This window comes from Rhagoletis zephyria, unplaced genomic scaffold, assembly GCF_001687245.7.
Source record: "Rhagoletis zephyria isolate East Lansing unplaced genomic scaffold, Rhagoletis_zephyria_1.1 Rzeph_scaffold_00174, whole genome shotgun sequence".
In the NCBI taxonomy this organism is placed as follows: domain Eukaryota; kingdom Metazoa; phylum Arthropoda; class Insecta; order Diptera; family Tephritidae; genus Rhagoletis; species Rhagoletis zephyria.
Genome location: NW_016157258.1, coordinates 67639 through 87953, shown reverse-complemented (window position 1 = coordinate 87953; position 20315 = coordinate 67639). Strand labels below are relative to the sequence as shown.

General features: G+C 40.6%; 4 protein-coding genes across 14 annotated transcripts in view; 2 read left to right on the top strand and 2 right to left on the bottom strand.

Annotated features, from left to right (window-relative positions):
- Positions 1 to 1765, bottom strand: part of LOC108356767 (pickpocket protein 28-like) — a 3805-nt gene extending 2040 nt beyond the window's left edge. The window contains 3 exon segments of the mRNA XM_017607871.1: positions 126 to 1154; positions 1234 to 1263; positions 1266 to 1765. Of these exon segments, the coding sequence (XP_017463360.1) occupies positions 126 to 1154; positions 1234 to 1263; positions 1266 to 1611 (1405 nt within the window). The 5' untranslated portion in view covers positions 1612 to 1765.
- The window catches only part of Dlip2 (Dorsal interacting protein 2), a 7520-nt gene extending 3275 nt beyond the window's left edge, over positions 1 to 4245 (top strand). For 5 of the 11 annotated variants that reach the window (XM_017607851.1, XM_017607844.1, XM_017607809.1 and 2 more), the window contains one exon: positions 3984 to 4245. In XM_017607851.1, coding sequence (XP_017463340.1) covers positions 3984 to 4155 — 172 coding nt within the window. In that variant the 3' untranslated portion in view covers positions 4156 to 4245. Of the gene's footprint in view, positions 1 to 2874; positions 3640 to 3700 lie in introns of those variants that run through there. The other 6 variants (XM_017607838.1, XM_017607863.1, XM_017607857.1 and 3 more) reach the window with 6 other exon arrangements.
- On the bottom strand, positions 4242 to 10884 carry Bap170 (Brahma associated protein 170kD). The gene is made up of 3 exons (XM_017607790.1): positions 10446 to 10884; positions 6022 to 10375; positions 4242 to 5645 (listed from the first exon to the last, which is right to left on the bottom strand). The coding sequence occupies exons 1-3, from the start codon at positions 10715 to 10717 to the stop codon at positions 4437 to 4439; spliced, it is 5835 nt and encodes a 1944-aa protein (XP_017463279.1). The 5' UTR covers positions 10718 to 10884; the 3' UTR covers positions 4242 to 4436.
- Positions 10885 to 13596: 2712 nt separating this feature from the next.
- GCC185 (GRIP and coiled-coil domain containing 185 kDa) lies at positions 13597 to 19337 on the top strand. The gene is made up of 6 exons (XM_017607781.1): positions 13597 to 13773; positions 13847 to 13940; positions 14052 to 14347; positions 14403 to 17696; positions 19064 to 19181; positions 19248 to 19337. Exons 1-6 carry the CDS (start codon positions 13738 to 13740, stop codon positions 19331 to 19333), a joined length of 3924 nt encoding a protein of 1307 aa, XP_017463270.1. The 5' UTR covers positions 13597 to 13737; the 3' UTR covers positions 19334 to 19337.
- Positions 19338 to 20315: the final 978 nt, after the last annotated feature.

Sequence of the window (20315 nt, the reverse complement as noted above, 5' to 3'; positions counted from 1 at the left end):
AATAAATCCCAGCTCATTGCACAGCAGCCTACGGCAGCTAGAGCACGACTCCTCCAGTGGAGTCCCCCAATTAATATATATGGTCACCTTTAAACCTGGTCTCCCGCTCTCCCTCAGCTAAACACCCTGTGATATCTCCGTATTGTATACAAGCGAAGTGCATGCCGGTAGACAATTGCATTCCGTTGCACCCAAATAATTCAAATGCGATTCCTTAAGACCCTGACGGAATTCACGTAGTAATAGAATATCTTCCGCTTTATCATAACAAAAGATTTTATTTTCCGCACAAACGGGCATATCCAAAGTTCGTGGCATCGAAAATTTGACACAACCACATTTAGTTAGAGTTAGATTTGTCAAACATTCTAGCGCGCAATTATTTTGGGTATACACTTTAAAAAATTTCAAGGTTCGCTCGTTTTCTAAATAGCATTGACGCCTTTGAGGTATATAATCAGCAATACCTGACGATGTGGTTATCATGTTAGGCTTAACTGCAATGAGCACCTCTTTGCCCATTGGTATGCGCACAAACTGATTTGAAACTAATGGCACGTCATCTGGGGAATGCAGCAATACTTTAAAACCTTGAATAGGGCCCCGGCAAGCGTAGTCAACTTCTGAGCGAAAACTTTGTAGTGCAATGAAAAGGCCGGCACGTGCTCCTGCACCAAGAACTCGCGCCGGATACGATTTAATGCCACTGTCAATCGCATAACCATCTTGCAATGACCACTTAAGTGGACGTTTTAGTATTATATTTTTAGAAAAGTTCTGAAATCCCATTCTTTGATATTGAAAAGTATTTTCGCGGTAAAGATCGGTGGCGTTAAGACCATTAAATGTATAGCAAATACCTTCTTCGGTGTATGAGCGGGTGAAAAGTTCATCGCATTCACCAAAGTGGCTAAACCATTTGCAATAAAAGAAATATCGGCTGAAGTCCGGCTGCATTTTATCCAATACGCCAAAGTAATCTATTAGATCTGTGGAAAGAATAGGGGTACCACGCTCGATAAGCTGAGTATTGCAGATATGCAGAAGTGTACGGAATTCTTCCAACTCTGCAACACTGATATTTTTCGGTTGAAAGAACCGGCGCGCCTTAACATGCTCTTGTAAGCTTTTGAAGAATTGGGCATAAGTGACACCTGTGAATAAAAGCACAATATTAGGTCCACATTTTTCGCTCATTTTTATAAATTCTATTAATTTCGTTCGTGTACAAACCGCTTGTTTTGGAGACTCGCTTGGTTTCCAACAGATAGTAATAGCCGGAAATGGTATGCTCCAAACAGGTGTAGACTTTTCCGAAAAACTCACAATCACAGGGGTTTCATTCCATTTCATATAAACGCTTAGTATGAGATTTGAGCAGCAATATATTGAAGCCAAGAATACACAAAGCCAAAATATTTTCTCTACTAAGGGGCGGTGCTCCCCAAAGTATTGAATGCCATGAATTGAAGTGTTGGCGCAGTACTCGAAGTAAATCTGCTTAATACCTTTTCCTAGCCACTTGTGTTGCTGCAAATATTGGGCGGAGCTGTTTTTCTTTTCTTCCAGTTCAAGTTCGGTTTTAGTAGAGTTTAAATCTATTGGTCCCATTTCGAATTTGGGCAGAAACGCGGACAATTAAACACAATAAAAAAACGAGCTTTCAAACATCGTGCGTAAAAATTTTCTAACTAGCAACTAGTAACGGTACATACAGAAATGGTTGCCAGATTGAAAAATATCTGTATTTAGGTTTTTCATTTTTGCAATGGCTTTGTTTCTTTTCTTTTCTAGCCGATACTTATCGGGACGAAGGTCGGCAGACATTTTTTNTTTCCAATTTTATAATAATACAACAAAATGAAAGATCGATATTAATATATATACGTTCCCAGGACAGTCGGGTCTACGTAACCGGAACGACCCAGATAGATATATATCTGGCCAAGGACTGCCACCACTCCAGCAACACTCCCCAAAATCTCTTTGGGGAATTTGTATGCTGTTACAACAACAACAACAGAGTGAGTTTGGCGACTAATTACCTTCCGTTTTATATTTAATTTTAGAAATAAATCACTAAAGACTCGTTATAAAATGANAAATTTAAAATTTTTTATTATATGTCCATTTAAAAAGTGTCCAGCGGGCTACACGCGAGGACCGAGGAGGATATGGTAGCTTCAATTTAAAATAAAATGTCAAAAGCACAGTTTATGTCCATGTTTTATGTCAAATGGGAGCAATGGCGAATAAGAAGTGAAAATACCTTTAAATTTTTGTATCATGATAATAAGCAACTCGAGTTTCCATGAACCAAAAATACAAGATCACGCCAGCAAACCAGTGGTCCGTTATAATCGCATTTAGGAAAAAAGTTGGGCGATTTTGACATTAGCCGTTTGTTTACATTTGTTTCTTCATATTCGCTTGTGACAACGTGTGTACAAATAAGGTAAAGAATAATTTAACACAACGACATGATTTATAGAAGAATTTGTATAATAAAAATTATTATTCATGCGGTCAACAATTTAGCGGTTTTCTTCGTTCTCTTCGTTGTTTACTTCTTACAACAAAGATGGCGTCGAGATTTCGATAGTTAGAAAATTACTTTTTTCTTTCTTTCATTGGTGCGTGATCTTGTGTTTTTCGTTCATGTCGATTTTCCGTGTCTGAACGCAGCCTAATAAATTTGTTTACATCCTCCGAGTGCTGTCAAAATATTAGGGGTATTCTCAGAGTCTTGCAAAGCCCTTGCACGGTTCACAGATTGCTCGGATTGCACGGTTAAAACCGGTTTTCGTATGAAACTGCTTTGCAAACCGTGCAATCCGTGCACCTTGTAAGGGCTTTGCAAGACTCAGAGAATTCCCCTATTGTATTGCCTTTGGAATATGCAGAAAATTCTTTGGTGCTGTGAGGAGAGCTCCTTGTAAGGAAGTTACTTTTTTGGTAGCACAAATTTCTTAAAGAATCCACTGCCGTAAATTTAATCAACATCGACACAATAACAAGTAGCCTCATCCTCCGAGAGGAGTAAAACTTTTTCTTCTATGGGTTTTAAAACGTGCATATATAAAGGCTGCGATAATTACACACATCATAACGTACCTTGCGGCAATAAGGAATTCACGATTTTTCGATTCCCCAAGGATCCGAGACGATATGAGGAATGGATGAAACGAGGTAAAGTGCCAGATGGATTGCCGGAATCACATATGCTCATGTGTTCCGACCATTTCGATAATAAGTATATAATAAAAAATGCACGTCGAACGATTCTAGCAACCACAGCGGTACCATTTTTTTATTGTGGAGATAATAGTGACATAGATAGTGACGATAATATTGATAAGAAATGTGAAGAAGCGATGGATAAAGTAGATGAAGCATTGGATGCAGAAATGGTATTTTCCATACAAGACTTAAATGATGAATCGGCGCTCATTAGACTGAAGGAGAGTGAACGCTTAGATGTCGTTGAATATGGAATGCTAGATTATGAAAAAGTGGACAATCAAAGCGACACGGAATATTGTGTTGAATCGACCACCATGAAAGAAGCAGACGAGCACATAGCAGATATGTTGGAAGATTATGAAGTTGCCAGCGATTTTGAGGAAGAACTATTGTCTGGTAAAAATGATCGAAGAAAACGTTCGTAAATATGATAAACAAATATATATTTCTATTACAGAAGTAGTGACTCAATCAGAGCCGAGAGAAGATGCTGTTAAAGGTTACAAACCAAATGTTAAAAAACGCAAAATAAATTCGGACATAGAGGACAACCAGGAGCCTACCAGCTCCAAAGCTCTAGTGTCGAAAATAATGGCTCAAGTTGAAAAAAGCGACAACAGTGCCGCAGTATTGAATCGAAGCGGAAAGCAGGAAGACGGGGAACACATTAAACACTTGCGACTGCAAAACAAAAAGCCAAGCACTCCACAACCCGAAGCTCAGAAAATAGACCCGGACACATTGGTGGACTCAAAAGCAGTTACGTGTTTTATTTTCAAGGGTGAGGAGTATGTGCAAATGCCCAAAGAGTATTATGTACAAGAAAAATTGGAAGTCATCGAAAAGTTGAAAAGATATGAAAATGCATTGCAGACATTCAAAAAGAATTTATTGGACTTGGATTTACCATAAGGAACTTGACAATTACACATTTTCCTTTTAATCTTTTATATACATCATAAGCACTTGCGTCCTTAATAAAACAAATTCCATTTTCTTTAATATTTATTTTTAATTAATAAGGTATAAATGTACCCAGGATAGCCTGGTAAACTCGGAAAGGCGTAATTTATGGTTAAATCAAAATAACTGTTAGAAATGCTTTGTTATTTTATGCTTATGTACCGTACATACTTAAAGATGTAGAAAATGTTTAGTAAAAATTGCAGAATATGGTCCAGTGATACATGAAATTAATTGTTCATTTCAAATAAAATATGCGAAACTGCGCCACTAGATTCTACATTGCTCAAAGCAACATTGGACAGATGCGGCTCGTAACGACGCAAGTCACGTTTTGCAGTGTTGGTGTATGTAACGAGATTCCTTAATATCAAAGCGGCGGTTAGCCGTATACTTTTCGTTACCGGACCTTCATTTTCGTCCATTAACTCCTTGGGATTAACATAATCCGCCGTATGTCGCTTAATGGCGTGCAAAGCTGAACTGCCTGTGGCACTTCCAATGCCAGTCGGCTGTGAACCTGAGGATGAGGACGAAGTCGATGGCGCTGGCGAGGAAGAATTGTTGCGTTGCGCCTGCGCTTGGGCAGCCTCTACGTTCCGTACGATTGTTACCGGCGGCTGCGACGGTTGCAGATTGACCGTGCCCGTTGCAATTCGTCGTTGCATTGCGGCGCGTAAACTTTCGTTCGTCAAATGTCGATCTATGATGTGTGTCATCAGCGAAAATCGTTTACGTGGTATTCCATCGCAAAGTCCAGGACCCACACCCCATTGACAAAAGATCTCCGCTGCGGGATCCAGGTGGTCAGGGCAATGCAGCGAGCAAGCATGATGTTGCAAGTCGTTAAGTGATTTATACTTGCGGCGCGGACAATTGCGCCAATCGCAAACGAAAAGCCAGTTAGGATCTAATGGTGGTGTTGCATTTGCTGCTGCACCCGCTACCACTCCTGGCGGCAACTGCACTTGGGGCAGTAGGGGGACGGGAAGTGTCGGTTTGGGTATTGGGGTTTGCGACGTGCTAGCCACGTTTGATGGCGGTGGCGGCGTATTCGAATTTGATGCTGCAACTGCAGTTGTTGTAGCGACTGTAGATGCACTCGCAGCAGTTGTTGTCAATGACGAATTGCCCCCCGTATTTGCAGTTTCATTCTGTTGAAACTGTTGCTGCTGTGGATGAACGCCAATTGTTGGGCGTGTGGACTGCGCTAGTGGTGGTGGATCGGAACCAATTGGCTTGTTGTTGGCAGAAGCAACCGAAACTTGTTGTTGTTGTTGCTGTTGCTGTGGTGTTGGTGCTCTAACTGGTTGAACAGGCGGTGCTTTATTGCCTGACAATGGCGACTGCGAGGGTGCTGGTTGCTGGACTACAGTCTGAACCACAGGCTGTGGTTTGACCGGTAAAGTGGCTTGAATTAAACTGGGATGCTCGCCGGTCTAAAAAAAGAGACAAGTTAACTAATATTCATAGAGAAATATCTAATTTGATATGTTGATTTATTAAAATTCCTCGAAATTTTCAGAATTACTATAACCACACCCCAGCGACAGAGTTAGAAGTTACTGTCAAGCTTTGGTGGTGGATGAAATACTAACTTTCATTCCCAGTATATTATTGACTCGTAAGTACCTAAGTACTAATGCCTAAGAATGCACACATCCATTGCATGCATGCTGTATGGTAGTAGACAACTGGAACAATGCATTGTCATTGGGGTGGTTGTTCTTATCTTTATTTCTACATTTATACCCTGGCATCGCTATATTATTTTCTGTACACAAATTAAATATTACATTTAAAAGTTTTACTTACCTTTTGTGGTTGCTGTTGCAAGGTGAATTTCTGTTGTATAATCGAGGGATGTTGTTGCTCTATGACAGCGCGCATTTGTTGTGACTGTTGCTGTTGTTGTTGCTGCGGTAATACTTGTTTGGTTATAATGGTTTGGGAGTTTAATTGACTTTGCTGTGCTGGCGGTGGTGCTTGTGTAATCACCGTCTCCTTTATTTCGATAGCTCTTCCCCCAAGTATCATCTGCCGTTTCTCAGATGGCCCCGATATGATGTGTTGTTGTATAATCGATTGATGTTGTTGCAGTTGTGGTATTTGAATGGGAGGCGGTGGCGGTGCCAAAGCCGGTGTTGCCTGCACAATAGAAACCGTCTTGCCCAAACGTGAAATTGTCGCCGTTTGGTGCTGATGTGCCGATGATTGTACTGTCGTTGCAGGCATTTGCGGTTGATGAAGCTTTATGGTAGCTGGGATGTGGTTGAGTTGCGACAGCAATGACGGCGAAATCTGTCCCGTGGTCGACTGCGTGGTAGAATTATTAGTTGACTGCGTAGATAATATTTGATGCCGCTGCAGTAGTTGGTTGTTGCCCGATACGCTGGTAGAGATGCCACTGCTAGAAACCGGTACATGTTGAATATGTGTGGCAGTGCCCGTTTGTGGATTTATGAAGTATTGCTGTGTTGTAGGCGCGGGCAGAGCAGGTTGTGGACGCTGTGTTACGAGCACTTGCTGTCCCTGAGAAGTTGTCATTATCATTTTTTGTGGTGCGCCAGCAATCAGCTGCGGCTGTGGTTGATGTGATTGTTGACCCGGCAGCGATTGTTGTTGTAAAATAATAATTGTTTTAGTACCGGCCGATTGCTGTTGCGGCGTTTGTGTGACCAAAACTGTTTGCTGTGGGGGAGGTTGGGGTGGTTGCGGCTGCTGTGCCACAAGATAGGTCTGACCCTGTTGATTTGTGGCTAGTACATATTGAGTTGGCTGCTGTTGCGGCGCTGACTGTGGTACATTTTGTGTGATAACTTGTTGTATAAGTTGTTGCTGTTGCGGTTGTTCAAGCGCCTTCTGCTGTAGAATTACCGGTACGGTTTGCAAACCCTGATCGGTTTTTATGGTAGCCATGGCTGTCGGCAGCTGCGTTGCTGGCGACGCAACCCCACTATGTGTAGTAAGTTTTAGTTGAGGTGGCTGATTCGTCTGGAAAAGGAGCTGTCGTTGTACGCCCTGTACGGTGGCCTGTTGAATTTTAGCTGGTATAAGAATTTGCTGAGGCTGTTGCTGCTGTATTGGTTCAGTCAATGTTGACTGTGCTGCGGGGGTAGATGTCGATGGTGCTGTTGATACCGTCGGTAGCGGTGGTATATCTTCGAGATCCTCATCTTCCAGTATGGACGCAGCCATCTCGGCATATAAATTTGCTGCATTCTTCGATGGAGTTACTTGATCTTCCTCTTTGCTACTCAACGGATTTAAAGCCATGCGTTTTGCAGGCTCCGAGCTATCTTCTAATTTGCGCTTGACGATAGCGGTTGTTGTTTGATTAGTAATTATCACTGGACGCCCACTAGAATCCTTGGCGACGTTATTACCGCTGAGCGGTGCCAATGGCGGGGGTGTAGACTCTAATATTGTCTTCTTTTCCAGTGGAATTTGTGCGTTTAATGGTTTTATTGTGGTTTGTCCAACCTTTACAGGGGTATTTTGCATTAGCGGATTATTTACCAAAGCACTTATAGCGGTGCTAGCGACTTTTATAGGCTGCTGCGCATGCGCGATTGCTGAAACATTTGTCGATGTGCTTGACTGTGCCTGCTGTGGGGCTGTGGTATTTGTATTCAATTCCTTTTGATTTTTTTGCTGACGCTGGGTCACTTTGTTGGCTAATAAACTTTTAATTAGAGATGTAGACGGTTGAGCAGATGTATCTGCGGGTTGTTGCAAAGCTAAAGAATGCGCAGAGGATGTGCTTCCAGATTGAACTAGTAATACAGGATTGCCGCCAACTGTTGAATTGCTTGATGTAGTTGTAGCTATTGATGGCACTTCATCTTTCACATTTTGATTAGTGTTATCTGACTCTTGAGTAGCTGTTGTCACTGTGGTGGAAACTGAAGTGCCGTTTGATGCTTCTCCAGATGTTACGTCTGCGTCTTGCTGCGATTTCGGCTTCTTTTTCAGTTTTCGACCAGAAGCTGCAGCAAAGACTGAACTATCATTTGCAGCTGGCTTTGTAGGCAATTTACCTTCCTGTAGCTTTGGCTGGGTTAGCAGTGTTTTGGTGGTTTGTATTGGTAAAGACTGTGTGCGTAAACGTATGCCGACATAGTAAAGACCTGCCAAATCGGTGCCATCGTTGAGACGCACAGAGACAGGACCCACGCCGCTGCTGTAAATCAAACGCACAAGTCGTGGAAATTGTACATTATTCACCACGGAATGCTTGCCGTACTTTTGACAGTGTGCTAAGTACATGCGATATAGCTCCTGTTGCTCAACATGACTCTCTGCAGTTGGCGTACGTTCGACCGTAGCTCCTAGCCAGGTCAATGCATATTGTTCGTCTTCGGGAGTGAAGTTTTGCGGCGGATTTGGTTGATGATGTGTTGCCGTTGGTGTTTGTTGTTGCGCTGTTGTGGGTTGTTGCTGCGGTGCTGTTGTTTGTGAATGTGTACTAATTGTCTGGTCAATGATAGGTGTTTGCTGTTGTAGATTTGGAACAGAATCTGTAGAATCAGAGGGCAGTGGCACAGTCGGTAACTGCGGATGGGGTATTATCGAGGAATTTATCTGAGGCAACATTACGGGAATCGGAACTGGCGGTTGAGGTGCTGGCAACTGCATTGGCAGAGTGAGCACATGTGTTGGTGGTTTCTGTATTACTGCAGCATTTTGCAAATTCGCAATATTTTGAGCAACCATTGGCAACATATTGCCCGGCACTGTTTCCACAACTCTCATTAGAATACAACCGTCCGGCCCGTATGACTGTGCTTCGACTGTTATCAAGGAGACTAATTGGTCAACTATGCCTCGCACTTGCATTATAAGATGACAGGATCGATTACCCATTGAAGTAAGAGCGAAGATAGCTTCCAGGGTAAATATCAGCAGCATGATATCATTGAGGCTTAGAAATTGGCAAATTGTTTCATAAAATTGTAAACTCAAACACTTGTTAATGTGATCCTCATTGCTATCCTTCTGACACAATTTGTACAATATCTCCATGCTATTGATAATGACTCCGCGATCCATGCTCTCAATGCCGTCACAAAGGGTTGCCAAAAGACTGCGCGAAACTTCGTCCGTGGAGGGATCTGTGAGTTCGATTTCGGTTGCTATATTTCCCGCTATATCCAATATTTGGTTGTGTAAATTACCCCAGCGTATGTTTGCGCCCATTACTATAAAGCGCAAAAAAGTGCGATTTTTTGCAAAGACATGCAAATTTTCTTCAAAGAAGCTAAGATTTCGAAAGATGGTCACAATTTGCTGAATTCGTTGGCCTACATACTCCTGTGTGCCCTCACCCCGCCCCAAATTTAAGAAGTCTAAGTCACTAGAATCCTCGAAATAAGCAAGCTTTTTAGAGTCCATAATAATATCTTCATCATCGATGAGACCAGCTTCGCGCATAGCCTGTTCATCAGTGTATAAGTCCAATACATGTGGTTTATCTCGCAAAAGATCACGCCAAAATTCAAAAAGGGAATGTTCGCGAACTTGTGTGTAAATGTGTTGGAATAATTTTCTCAATGTGTAATCCGAGAAGACGCCAGTATGAGCGAGCAGTACATCCATCATTTTAGGATGCTCATTCAACTTTAATGTATGCTTACTTTCGTTGGCCATTAATGAACAAACATTAATGGCAAAGTCTTGTTCATTAGGAAGCGGTGAAATAAGCGAAAGCATTAGCTTTTCGTACGGCGAGGCTTTGTGCAAATCCGTTGACAATTTATAGGTACGCCGGCGATCCATATTCACAATATGTTGTCGGTAATTGTAAGACATGGGCACTGTGTTCACAACCACATTACCGCCGCTGCTTGCATATACGGAAGTAGGGTATCGGTTTCGCGAACGGGCACCGCCGTCCATGGCGTCGGCAGATTCAAGAGCTTCTAATTTGTCCGGATCTTCACCAAAAAATGTCTGGCGTTCATACTTTTCCAGGCAGCGTCTGTAAATATACTTAATTGCTGCTGTCGCATTTACGCATTTATCGCGTATTCCTAATTCCGGCAAAACATCGTCCCATTCGTCACGTTGATTTACCTTGCTGAAGCCACCACGTTCAGTCACTTCACTGTAAAGTCGGTGTAGATCCACTTCACGACCACTAATCTTAGGCATATGCATTATAGGTGTACTAAAGACAATGGAAATATATAATTAACAAAATGCGAGCAATATAATCTGTGAAAAAAATGTGTACTTACGAACGACGCTCGTGAAATTGTTGTAGGTCGCGATAAAACGCTTCAGGGGCTTTGGGTAATGGTTTTCCCTTGGTAGCTAACGTAGAATTTGTACCGGCAGATGCTTCGCCTACTGGCGCTGGTGTATTCATGGCCTGTAAACTTTTTACGCGAAATGGAGTTCCGCTAGTTATGACGGGTGCACATGAGGTAACAGTGACAGCTCCCACCGGTGCATTGTTTGCATCAGTCGCAACGGGCACCGCACTTTTCATTATATCTGGCGCAGACATGTCCAATTTCAAAAGTTATCACTTACTTTTAAACGTTTCATAAATTTTCCAAAGTAATTTAGGTGTTTAGCATAAAATTGAAATTAATTAAAATGTAAACCCAAAAAGCGAAGTGTCCGACAAATTTTAACAATCTGCTGCGTTACCAACTATTAGTAATGTTTCGATGCCAGTACTGCCATTACTTAGGAGCAGTGATGCCGTTTTCAGTTTCACAAAGTACAAAAAAAGAGATCATTGACGAAAAAAGGGCCACATTATTTTTGCTTTTCGTTACAAGTAAAACAATCCAATGTCAAAATCAAACATGTACTTCTTTACTTTTCGCTGTTAGAACATTCCGCTGCGGAATTTAAAAAGAAAACAGCGGGACAAGATTCGCCAAAAACATAGTTGCAATCATATACAAAAATCAAGTTGCAAGATGAGTTACATTTCCTTTAAAAGTTTTAAGCGATGAATTCTTTCGTAATTATAGGAGAAAATATTTTATGAAAGCATGGTTCTTTTTAAATTTTCTTTGAACAATTTTTGAATAGGGCAAAAAACTCTGAATTTTTAAAAAGTCGGAACAAAGGGTATTGGCGATTAATGGTCAAATTGCCTTTTTAATCGCTTAACTGCAACACTGCTTAGAAGTATGTATATACCCGAGTACCTCTACCAAGTACCGAGTATATGGTGTATTTCGATCAGTGTTGATAATTGCATTTTCCAACGTCGTATGAAAATTAAACTCAAATTGTTCTTTTTATCACTAAATTGCAAGCAGATATTCTTATAAATTTAAGCACTCTGTTACATGAACATCCCATGCTCTCCTTTCATTTACACTTGCGACACAATCGTCGTGTTTCTTTGGTTATCGAGCTCATTATCAGTCATTTTATACTATTAGCACGAAGATTAAGAAGTTCTGGAAATGACCTCACTAAATGGGAAAAAATTATAATCAGACGAGATAATACCCATTCAAATAAATATTTAACATAAATGCGATTTAATTGAAGCAAGTTAAAAGAAACAGTGGCAAAATGTCTGATTGTGTATGAATTTATTTGTCACTGCTACCAAACTGTGCTGCCAAATTATCAGTGAATAAAACAAAACGGAAATGATAATGAATTGAAAGAGATCTCTATCAGGATCATATCATTGTTGCTGAATTTGCGTGCAAAATTTTTGTGCGGATCCCGATTATTGCCAAGAAAACACAGCTAGAGTTGCGACTGCATTGGCTTCAATTAATCAAGTTTATTCAATGAAATCGCTAGAGAAATTTATCAGAAATGTGTAAAAATGTTTTCATACAAATCTTGACAGTTAATTCATAATACCATGTTCTGACCAACAATGAAGATATACGCATTAGCTTTCAAAATTGCATGTATTGCTATTGTCATGACAGGACCCAGTAGCGAAAATGGTCACCGGTGACATCGTCACTAATGAGGATTTAGTGACATAGTCGCACTTGCCGTGAATCCTAAACGACATATAGCTGACAATGACACTGGTTACAATGTCATGCAGGTGTACTCCTATCAAAGACTTATAACATACAATGTCTTCCAGCGGTCACTTATAAAAAGTCCATTGCAAGATACTGTCGCTTGAATGTCATTAATGATCACTGCATGACCAAGTCATGCAGATGACATCAACGACGAAATTACCATTTATATGAAAAATTCATGAACGACTTCTATACAAACGGAGCCAAAAGTCATTTAAGACGTAATTTTTCCGTAAAAGACTCTTAAGTGACTAATGCATGACATTCGCTACGGGGTATTGTCCGGTGTAAACCCTAATAGGGCTTTTGCACGAGGCGATTTTTCAAGCAACTTTTTCGTTCAACTCACGCAGGGTTGCACGAAAAAAAAAATTGAATGGGTGTAAATATCAAAATATAAAGAAATATCAAAATATAAAGAAATATCAAAATATAAAGAAATATCAAAATATTTACCATAAAAAGGCGTTTGCATTGTTCAACTTTGCATTCTATTTTTGTTTGAACGGCCTTTCAACTAATCGCTTTCAACAAAGTTGGTCGCCAGCCAACATTTAGCCATTCAACTTTTTTTTCGTGTAACCCTGCGAGAGTTGAACGCAAAAGGTGAACGCAACATCGCCTCGTGCGTACACTTTGTAAGTAAAACTTGTGTTCTTGTCCATGTAAAATCTGTCAAACAAAACCAGTTTTCGTCGAAAACTACTTCAAAACTCACTTTCACTCATTCCAATCGGTATTTTCACTAGTTTTTTTCGATTATTTATCGAAATGGAAGTCATATTTTATCACCTTTAATACGCTATTTCGGTTTTACAAGCAAGATGAAGCAAAAGAAAAAAGTAATTTTCTGGTTGACGTTTGTAATTTCGGCGCCATGTTATTTTCTTTGAAAAGTAAACAAAGAATATGAAGACGAAGCATAAAGAAAAAAATGCAAGCAATTTTGCAACTCATGTTTGTGCTAACCAACGTGTTTTTGCCACCAATCACCGCGCACTTCATTTTAATTACATTTGCACAAAAAATTTATTGAAAATTGCTTAAAAATCACTGTAATAAACCACCGACAAAATACACATAAAGAAAGAAACAAAACCGAAATAGCAAGCTTCAAAATTACGAACGTCACACACTTTTTTCTCAATTGCTATTACAAATGGCTGCTTCTCAACCGGTCAGATCTGTTCTAATTGGTTCATGGAGCTTCACTATGTTTTGACATTTCTTGTCTTTTTCTTCGCTATTATCAGAATATGTCTTGTCGCTCTCTGTGTCGCGTCACTATGTTCTTTGCCTTAGACGCATAGCATAACACCGCAGGTGCGCGCTCGCCCTAAATTAAGTTCGGGTGGCAATATGACTTAATGACTTTTCTGACGTTTCTGACGACGGTGTCGTTTTGCGTTTTGATTTTTTCAACTCTGATGTAGTCGAATAAAAATTGTTGGCCAGAAAAATAAGTAGTACAAAACACTTATAAACGCCACTGAGTATCATAACAATGGAGGAGAAGCTGGAAGCCACACCAGGACCTACAGTACGTTAGCTTTTACTACTAATTGCCGTCTTGTAATCGTATTTTGTATATCCCCCTTCTCTGTGCAATCTAGAGAAATCCCATTGACGCCTTGAGCAGGGAGGAGTTACTTCAAAAATACAAAGGACTTCTGGGAATTGCAAAGAAGGCGAAACAAGCTAAAGATGGTGACTATATGCATATATATATATACTTATTTAAAAATGCATCAACAAACTAACTTTTCTTTGGCTTGCTTATTTTAAAAATATAACAACGTCATCATCGTTTAAATGCAGAGTTTGCGGAAGAGAATCGTAAATTGAAGGAAGCGCTCGTTCAAAGTGATACTCAAAAAGATGCTGACAAGAAATCGCTTTTGACTATGAAGGAGACACTTGAACGTTTTACAGAGCAGAAGCTTCAGATAATCGGTGAGTTCAGTGAGCTTCAAAAAAAAAGTAAAACCGACGAGGAGACACTAACTAAACTACGCATTGAGAACGAGTCATTGAAACGTCAGTTGAATCGACTTAATGAAGACAATGAAGCTCTTTTGAAAGATATAGACCGAATGGAGGATCAGCTTAAACAGGTTATTTTGGGGATTTTTACTAATTTTAAAGATATAAAGAAATTTTGTATTGCAGGTAAACTTTTTGGGTATGGAGCAAAAGAAACACTTGGGTTTGTTGGAACTTGAAGTAAATAAACTAAAAGAGGCAGAAAGTTTAAATAGCGCACTACAGAGTAAAGTAACTATAACGGAAGAAGAAAATAAGGCGCTCAAGGAGCAAGAAAACGGCGTGAAACAAGCATTGGAGGAACTCTCCCGAAAGTATAGTCGGGTGAAGGAAATTAACACACAACAGCGGCAAAAGTTCAACGCATTGAAAGATCGCTTTGTAGAAATTCACCGCAAGCTTAAAAACTTGAAGGAGTGTAAGCGTGTGCTTTTGGAAACCCAGCATGAATACGCAGAAGCTATATCAAAGTGGCAAAAAGAAATTATAAGAGCCTCAAAATTGCTATGCGCGCAAATGAATGCATTGCAGTTAGAGAATAAAGATCTGCGGCAAAAGTTGCAAAAACAATCAGAAAAAGTTGCAGTGGAAAGCTCCCAGCCCTTAGTGATTAATTTTAATGCACTACAAGACAATTTGCAGGAGTTGGAAAATCTTTGTGCGCAGGTACGTGCCGATTCTTTGGAAAAGGACGCGCTTTTAACCGAATCGCAACGGAAAAACGAAGAGCTACTTAAACAAATCACAGCTTCCAATTTTGATGGGATGGTTACAGCTCCCAAAGAAAAAATGCTGGAATTTGAGCTACTTGAATCGGAGGTTAAACGGTTGACTCTGGAGTTGTCCGACTTAAAGGCAGTCAATGATCCGCGATTAAAGGGAGGCGAAATTGAGAAACTCGATGGACATTTAGAACATCATGAATTACTGCACAGACTCGAGGCAATTGAGAATGAACGAGATAGTTTAAAGCAGCAGTGCAATAAAGTGGAAGGCCTCCAACTGGAGAAACACCGCTTGGAGAATGAAGTTGCGCAATTAATGCTCAAACTAAAGGAAAGCCCAGGAGTACATGAAGACGTACGGGACGAACTACAATCGCTTAAACATGAGAAAACCGTTCTTTTAGCACAACTGAAGCATCAAGAAAGCGAACAGATTCAACAAAATCGAGCTTCAGAAGAAAGCGCAAAAGCAACGGAGCAAAGCTACGTAGAATTACAGGCACGCTATTCGCAAATGGAGCGCGAGCACTCGGACCTGCTTTGTGAAATGCGCGAATTAAACGAAGCGCTGAAGGCACGCGGCGATGTCATTTCGCGGCAACAGGAAAAGCAGCAGGAACTTCTGAATGAGCTGCGAAAAACCAATGCGAGACTGCGGCAAATTGATGAAGTGCTCGTGCAGAAGGATGCAGCAATCGCAGAGAAAGAAGCGCAAGTGCGGGAAATAACGCATGAGATCGATCTAACTCGTGAACAAACACACCAGCTTGAAGTTGCTAGCACACGCAGCGAGGAGCAGCTGCGTGTTCTTAATGAAGAGATACAATCGTTGCGTAGCAACGCTGACGCACAAAGCGAGGTATTGTCCACCTCTACAATATCACGCGCCGAAGAAATGACGCGCATGCGTGATGTCGACGAAAGCTTCGAGGAGAAATACAACAAAATGCGCGGCGTTGCTGTTAAGTTGAAGAAAAAACTGCAGGAGCAAACAGTGCGAAATGAGGAGTGGGAACAGCAACAAAAAATGCATGAAATGTCGAATGCAGAACTAGACGAACTGCGTAAACAATTAAAGGACCTGAAGCATGTGCACGGCGAACACCAAAAACTCGTAGAAACTTTGAAAACGGAAAATCACAAGTTGAAGACATCACGCAAGCAAGCAAATGTACTTAATCTTGAAATTGAAGCAGCTGAAAAATCGCTCAACGAAACCACCAGCAAGCTTGCCATTAAAACTGCAGAATTGGAAGCACTGAATAAACTCTTATCCACCAAGGAAAACACGATTATTCAACTGCGGAAGGAAATCGCAATAGTTGAGTCGGCGAAAGAAGCCGAAGTGGCACACGCTAGAGAACTAAAGGAACAAGTAGACCTACTCCAAGAACAACTGAAGGATGCGGTGCATGCCAAGCAGCTGGCGAATCAGACCAATAAGCAGCTGGAGCAGACCCAAGAACAGCTAAAGCAAGAGTTAGAACAAACACGTTTGGAGGTCTCAAAATGCGCAGCGGAAAGTTCCACAGCTGTACTTGCAGCGCAGCGCGAAAAGGAGGCAGCAGAGCATCGGTTACAACAAACGGAAGCGAGTCTTAAAGAAACGCAATCAAAGCTGCACAGCGTAGTATGCGCCTTAGATGACTTGCGCGCCGAACACACCGAATACAAACAAAAAGCACAAGCTGTGTTGCGCAAACACCAGAGCACCGATACGACGCGTGAGCGTGAGTTGACAGAGGAGCTGACGCAGTTGCGCGCTACCGAAGAACAACAGCGCCAAACGCTAGCGGCGCAAACTAAAAAAATTAACGACTTAGAACAACACACTGCCGATTTATATTTAGATAATGAAAACCTGCAGAGACGCGCACAAGAGCTAAATGCACTGGTGGATAATTTGCGTCAGCAAAACGACCGTATGTTGCTGGAGCAACGCGCCCAACTACAGACACAGCAGGAGAGCCTGCGGGCGCAGCGTCAACAATTGGAAGCGACACAAGAGTGCCACAAACAACAATTGCTGGAACTTGAAACCAATTATCAGCGACAAATCGAGCAGCTACGTGCCGAACAGGTTCAAAGCGCACGGGTGCCGCCTATAATCGGTGCAGCTGTAGTAGCAACGACAAACTCATCATTAAATTACGCGCCCACCTACAGTGAACCAAACCAAATGCAACTGCTAATGCTGGCTGAGCGCGAGGATGGCGAAGGCTCAGAGGAAGCTACTTTGACTGCAAACAAAGGTACCGTCGCTGTAACCGTTGCCGGCAGCAGTAATACGCAAGCCATGCGTAAAATTTCCAGCAGTTCACGACGTTCACAGCACGACTTTATGCCATTAGATGAATTGTTGAATACGCCGATGCATGCTTTCCAAACTGACACAGTAACCACGATAAGTAGTAATAGTCTTGGGCGCAATAACAGCGCTGTATTTGAATTGAGTGCCGGCAATAGCAGCGCAGAAAGCTTAATTGTGGAATTAAATGTAACGCGAGAGCTTTTGGCAAAGCAAGAGAGTCGCGTGCGTCATTTGACGGCGCTTTTAGCTGAAAACGAACAGGATTTGGCAAAGTTGACTCAGATGAACGATATGTTGAAGGAAGAACTACGACGGCAAGAACGTGCTGTTGAACGTGAGAAACATATGCACAATGCCGAGTACTTGAAGAATATCGTGCTGAAGGTATGTATGTATGCATATTTGCGCAGAATTGTGAAGTAAGAGTATGCGGATATGCTTAGATTTGTATTCATTTCTTATTTGGCACTACAACCGTTCGCCAATTTGAAGTCTTCTGTGCGAATTTGGGTCAGTTGTATGTAAATAAGTGTTTATGCATGTGGTCCCTCCATTGTTCAACGGCGCCCTTGATTACGTTGCCTCAAATGCCGAGTAGAAGGTTTTTTGTGACTGAGTTTTAAATTTGGGGAGTGTATTCATTAGCCCAAATTGCACTTAGCAGCCTAAGGTATGTACATTAGGGTGGGTCAAATTGTTCGGGTGAGTAAAAATGCGAAACGCGTATAGCAAATACGAAATCTACGCTAAATTCTAAGAAAAATACCCGAGAGGCTAAAGATTTCAGTTTGAGGTATTTTAACACCACTGACTATATGTATTTGTATATCTCGGCAGGAGCTTGGTTTTTATTTTAGACACATAGTTTCTTGGGGAAGTTTTCTTAGAATTCTGAGTAGATTACGTTTTTTGCTATACGCTTTTGACAAAAAAAAATACCACCCTAATCTACATACATAGGTATATGCGCCTGCCAGGTAGTTTCCGCCAGCTCAGGGACTAAATTGCTCCCAGCAGAATTATTGCTATTCTCGCCGTCGTGGTCTGGGTTTTCCCCCCAAACGCACTACTTGTATCGCCAATCGACAGCATTCCCTCTATAACGTAAGTGTACCTTAAACGTCTGTTAGCAGATTTCTCTGCAAAAAGTAGTCGCGATCTTAAATTCATTCGATTTGCTGACTTATTTTCTGATAACACTTTTTGAGACACACTCTCTTTTTTGGTTTGGAAGATACGTGTATCTTCCCTTCTTTCCCACGGCTACCGTTGAATTATCGCACTTGCCGCCAGTGGCTACAGAGTGGCTTGGTGTGCTGCAGTAGTTGGACCCTTCGTTATTTATACCAGTTGTTTCTGCGTGTGTCCACGAAGGGATTGGAAGAAATAAGGGCTCTGAGAAGTTGTTTGTTTAAACAGTTCGAAGTTGAACTTTTGTCGCTCTTCCTGGTATTAAGAGGCGCTACAACAACCACAACAACAACAGGCCGAATAAGTCATATTGGCGCCCCCTTCCTGAAGTTCTCTTTCTTTCTGCTGTGGCCCAACACTCCACACGAATTTATTACCGCAAATCACACATGGGTTGCCTACAGAGCGAAAACGGAGACTCTTTGAGGCTAGATTGAGTACGGTTTTGCCATTGTAACTGCATAGAAAAAAGAACGGACTAATCGCTTTGCAGTGGATTGAAAATTTATGTTGTGACTCCCGAAGTTAAATTTTATTATAATCATCCATTTATTTTCCAGTTCCTTACGTTGACCAGCGGTGATGAGCGTGTACGCCTGGTGCCAGTTCTCAATACCATACTTAAATTGAGTCGAAACGAAACAGAAATTCTAAACTGTGTGGCGAAAGGACAGAAATGTTAGTAATTTATCTGTATGTTCAGAATTTGAAAAAATTTAAAGTTTACTTTTCTTTATTTTACAGTACCCACGGAACCACAGGGGCGCAGTTGGGGTAGTTTTCTTCCAATTTTCGGTGGCACTGGTGGTGGTGGTGGCAATAATAATTGAAATACAAAAAATTCTTAATACAAATATACGAACGATAACCACATTCTTAGTTGTGGCCAGCGAAAAAGTACTATTTTGAATGAGATGACCATATCAAGAAAATTAATAGAAAGCACACCTCACCGTAACTGCATCAAACTCGCAGTCATGAAACACAACCACTATTTTGTATTTTTGCAAGTATTCCAGCGTTTATTGGCAATTCTCCAGTAGTTATTTTCAAAGCTTTACACTTTTCGTGCTTCACAAAAATCGACAATTTCGATTAATTCTTAATGTTTTTTGTTACCTGTGTCAATATGTATTATATTGTATGTATGTATGTAATTAAATGCAATTATATATTTTATTTAATATATTCAAAATTATCACGAATGACTTGTTTGCAAAAAAATTATTTATTCTAAGCGATTTACTTAAAGTGTAAGTTTTATGGATCAATAATTGTATTACTTACATATATTACCTATTACACATGTACATACATACAAAGTATATGTATTTGCAGATAAAGCATTGCAAATTGTGTGTATATCATAATGAAATTATATCTTCAAAATTAACTTTGTATAAAGCAGAAAAAGACCCTTACAAAAAATAAGAAGTGTATATAATAAAGCGAAATAAAATTTAAATGTATGCAATGCAAATGAAAATGTACTTTTTTCAGTTTCTATTTTTTTTATTTATTTTCAGTGGGAAAAACAGAAAATTAAACCACGAATTAATGGTTAAAGTTTTATTTTGAAAGTAGATTCTTTTAATTAAACTATAATTAAAAATTAATAATTAGCGTTGTCGAGAATTCAATGTGAATAAATATAAAATATAGTCATATGAGGCCACGAGAACAGAAGTGGCCCAACCCAATTTTTTTTTTTTGTACTTAACTTCTTAAAATTGTTTAAAATTTTAAAATAAAGGTCGCTTATTACTTAAATTTATGGTGCGTTATGTAGCCCTGTACATTAAAATTAAGAAA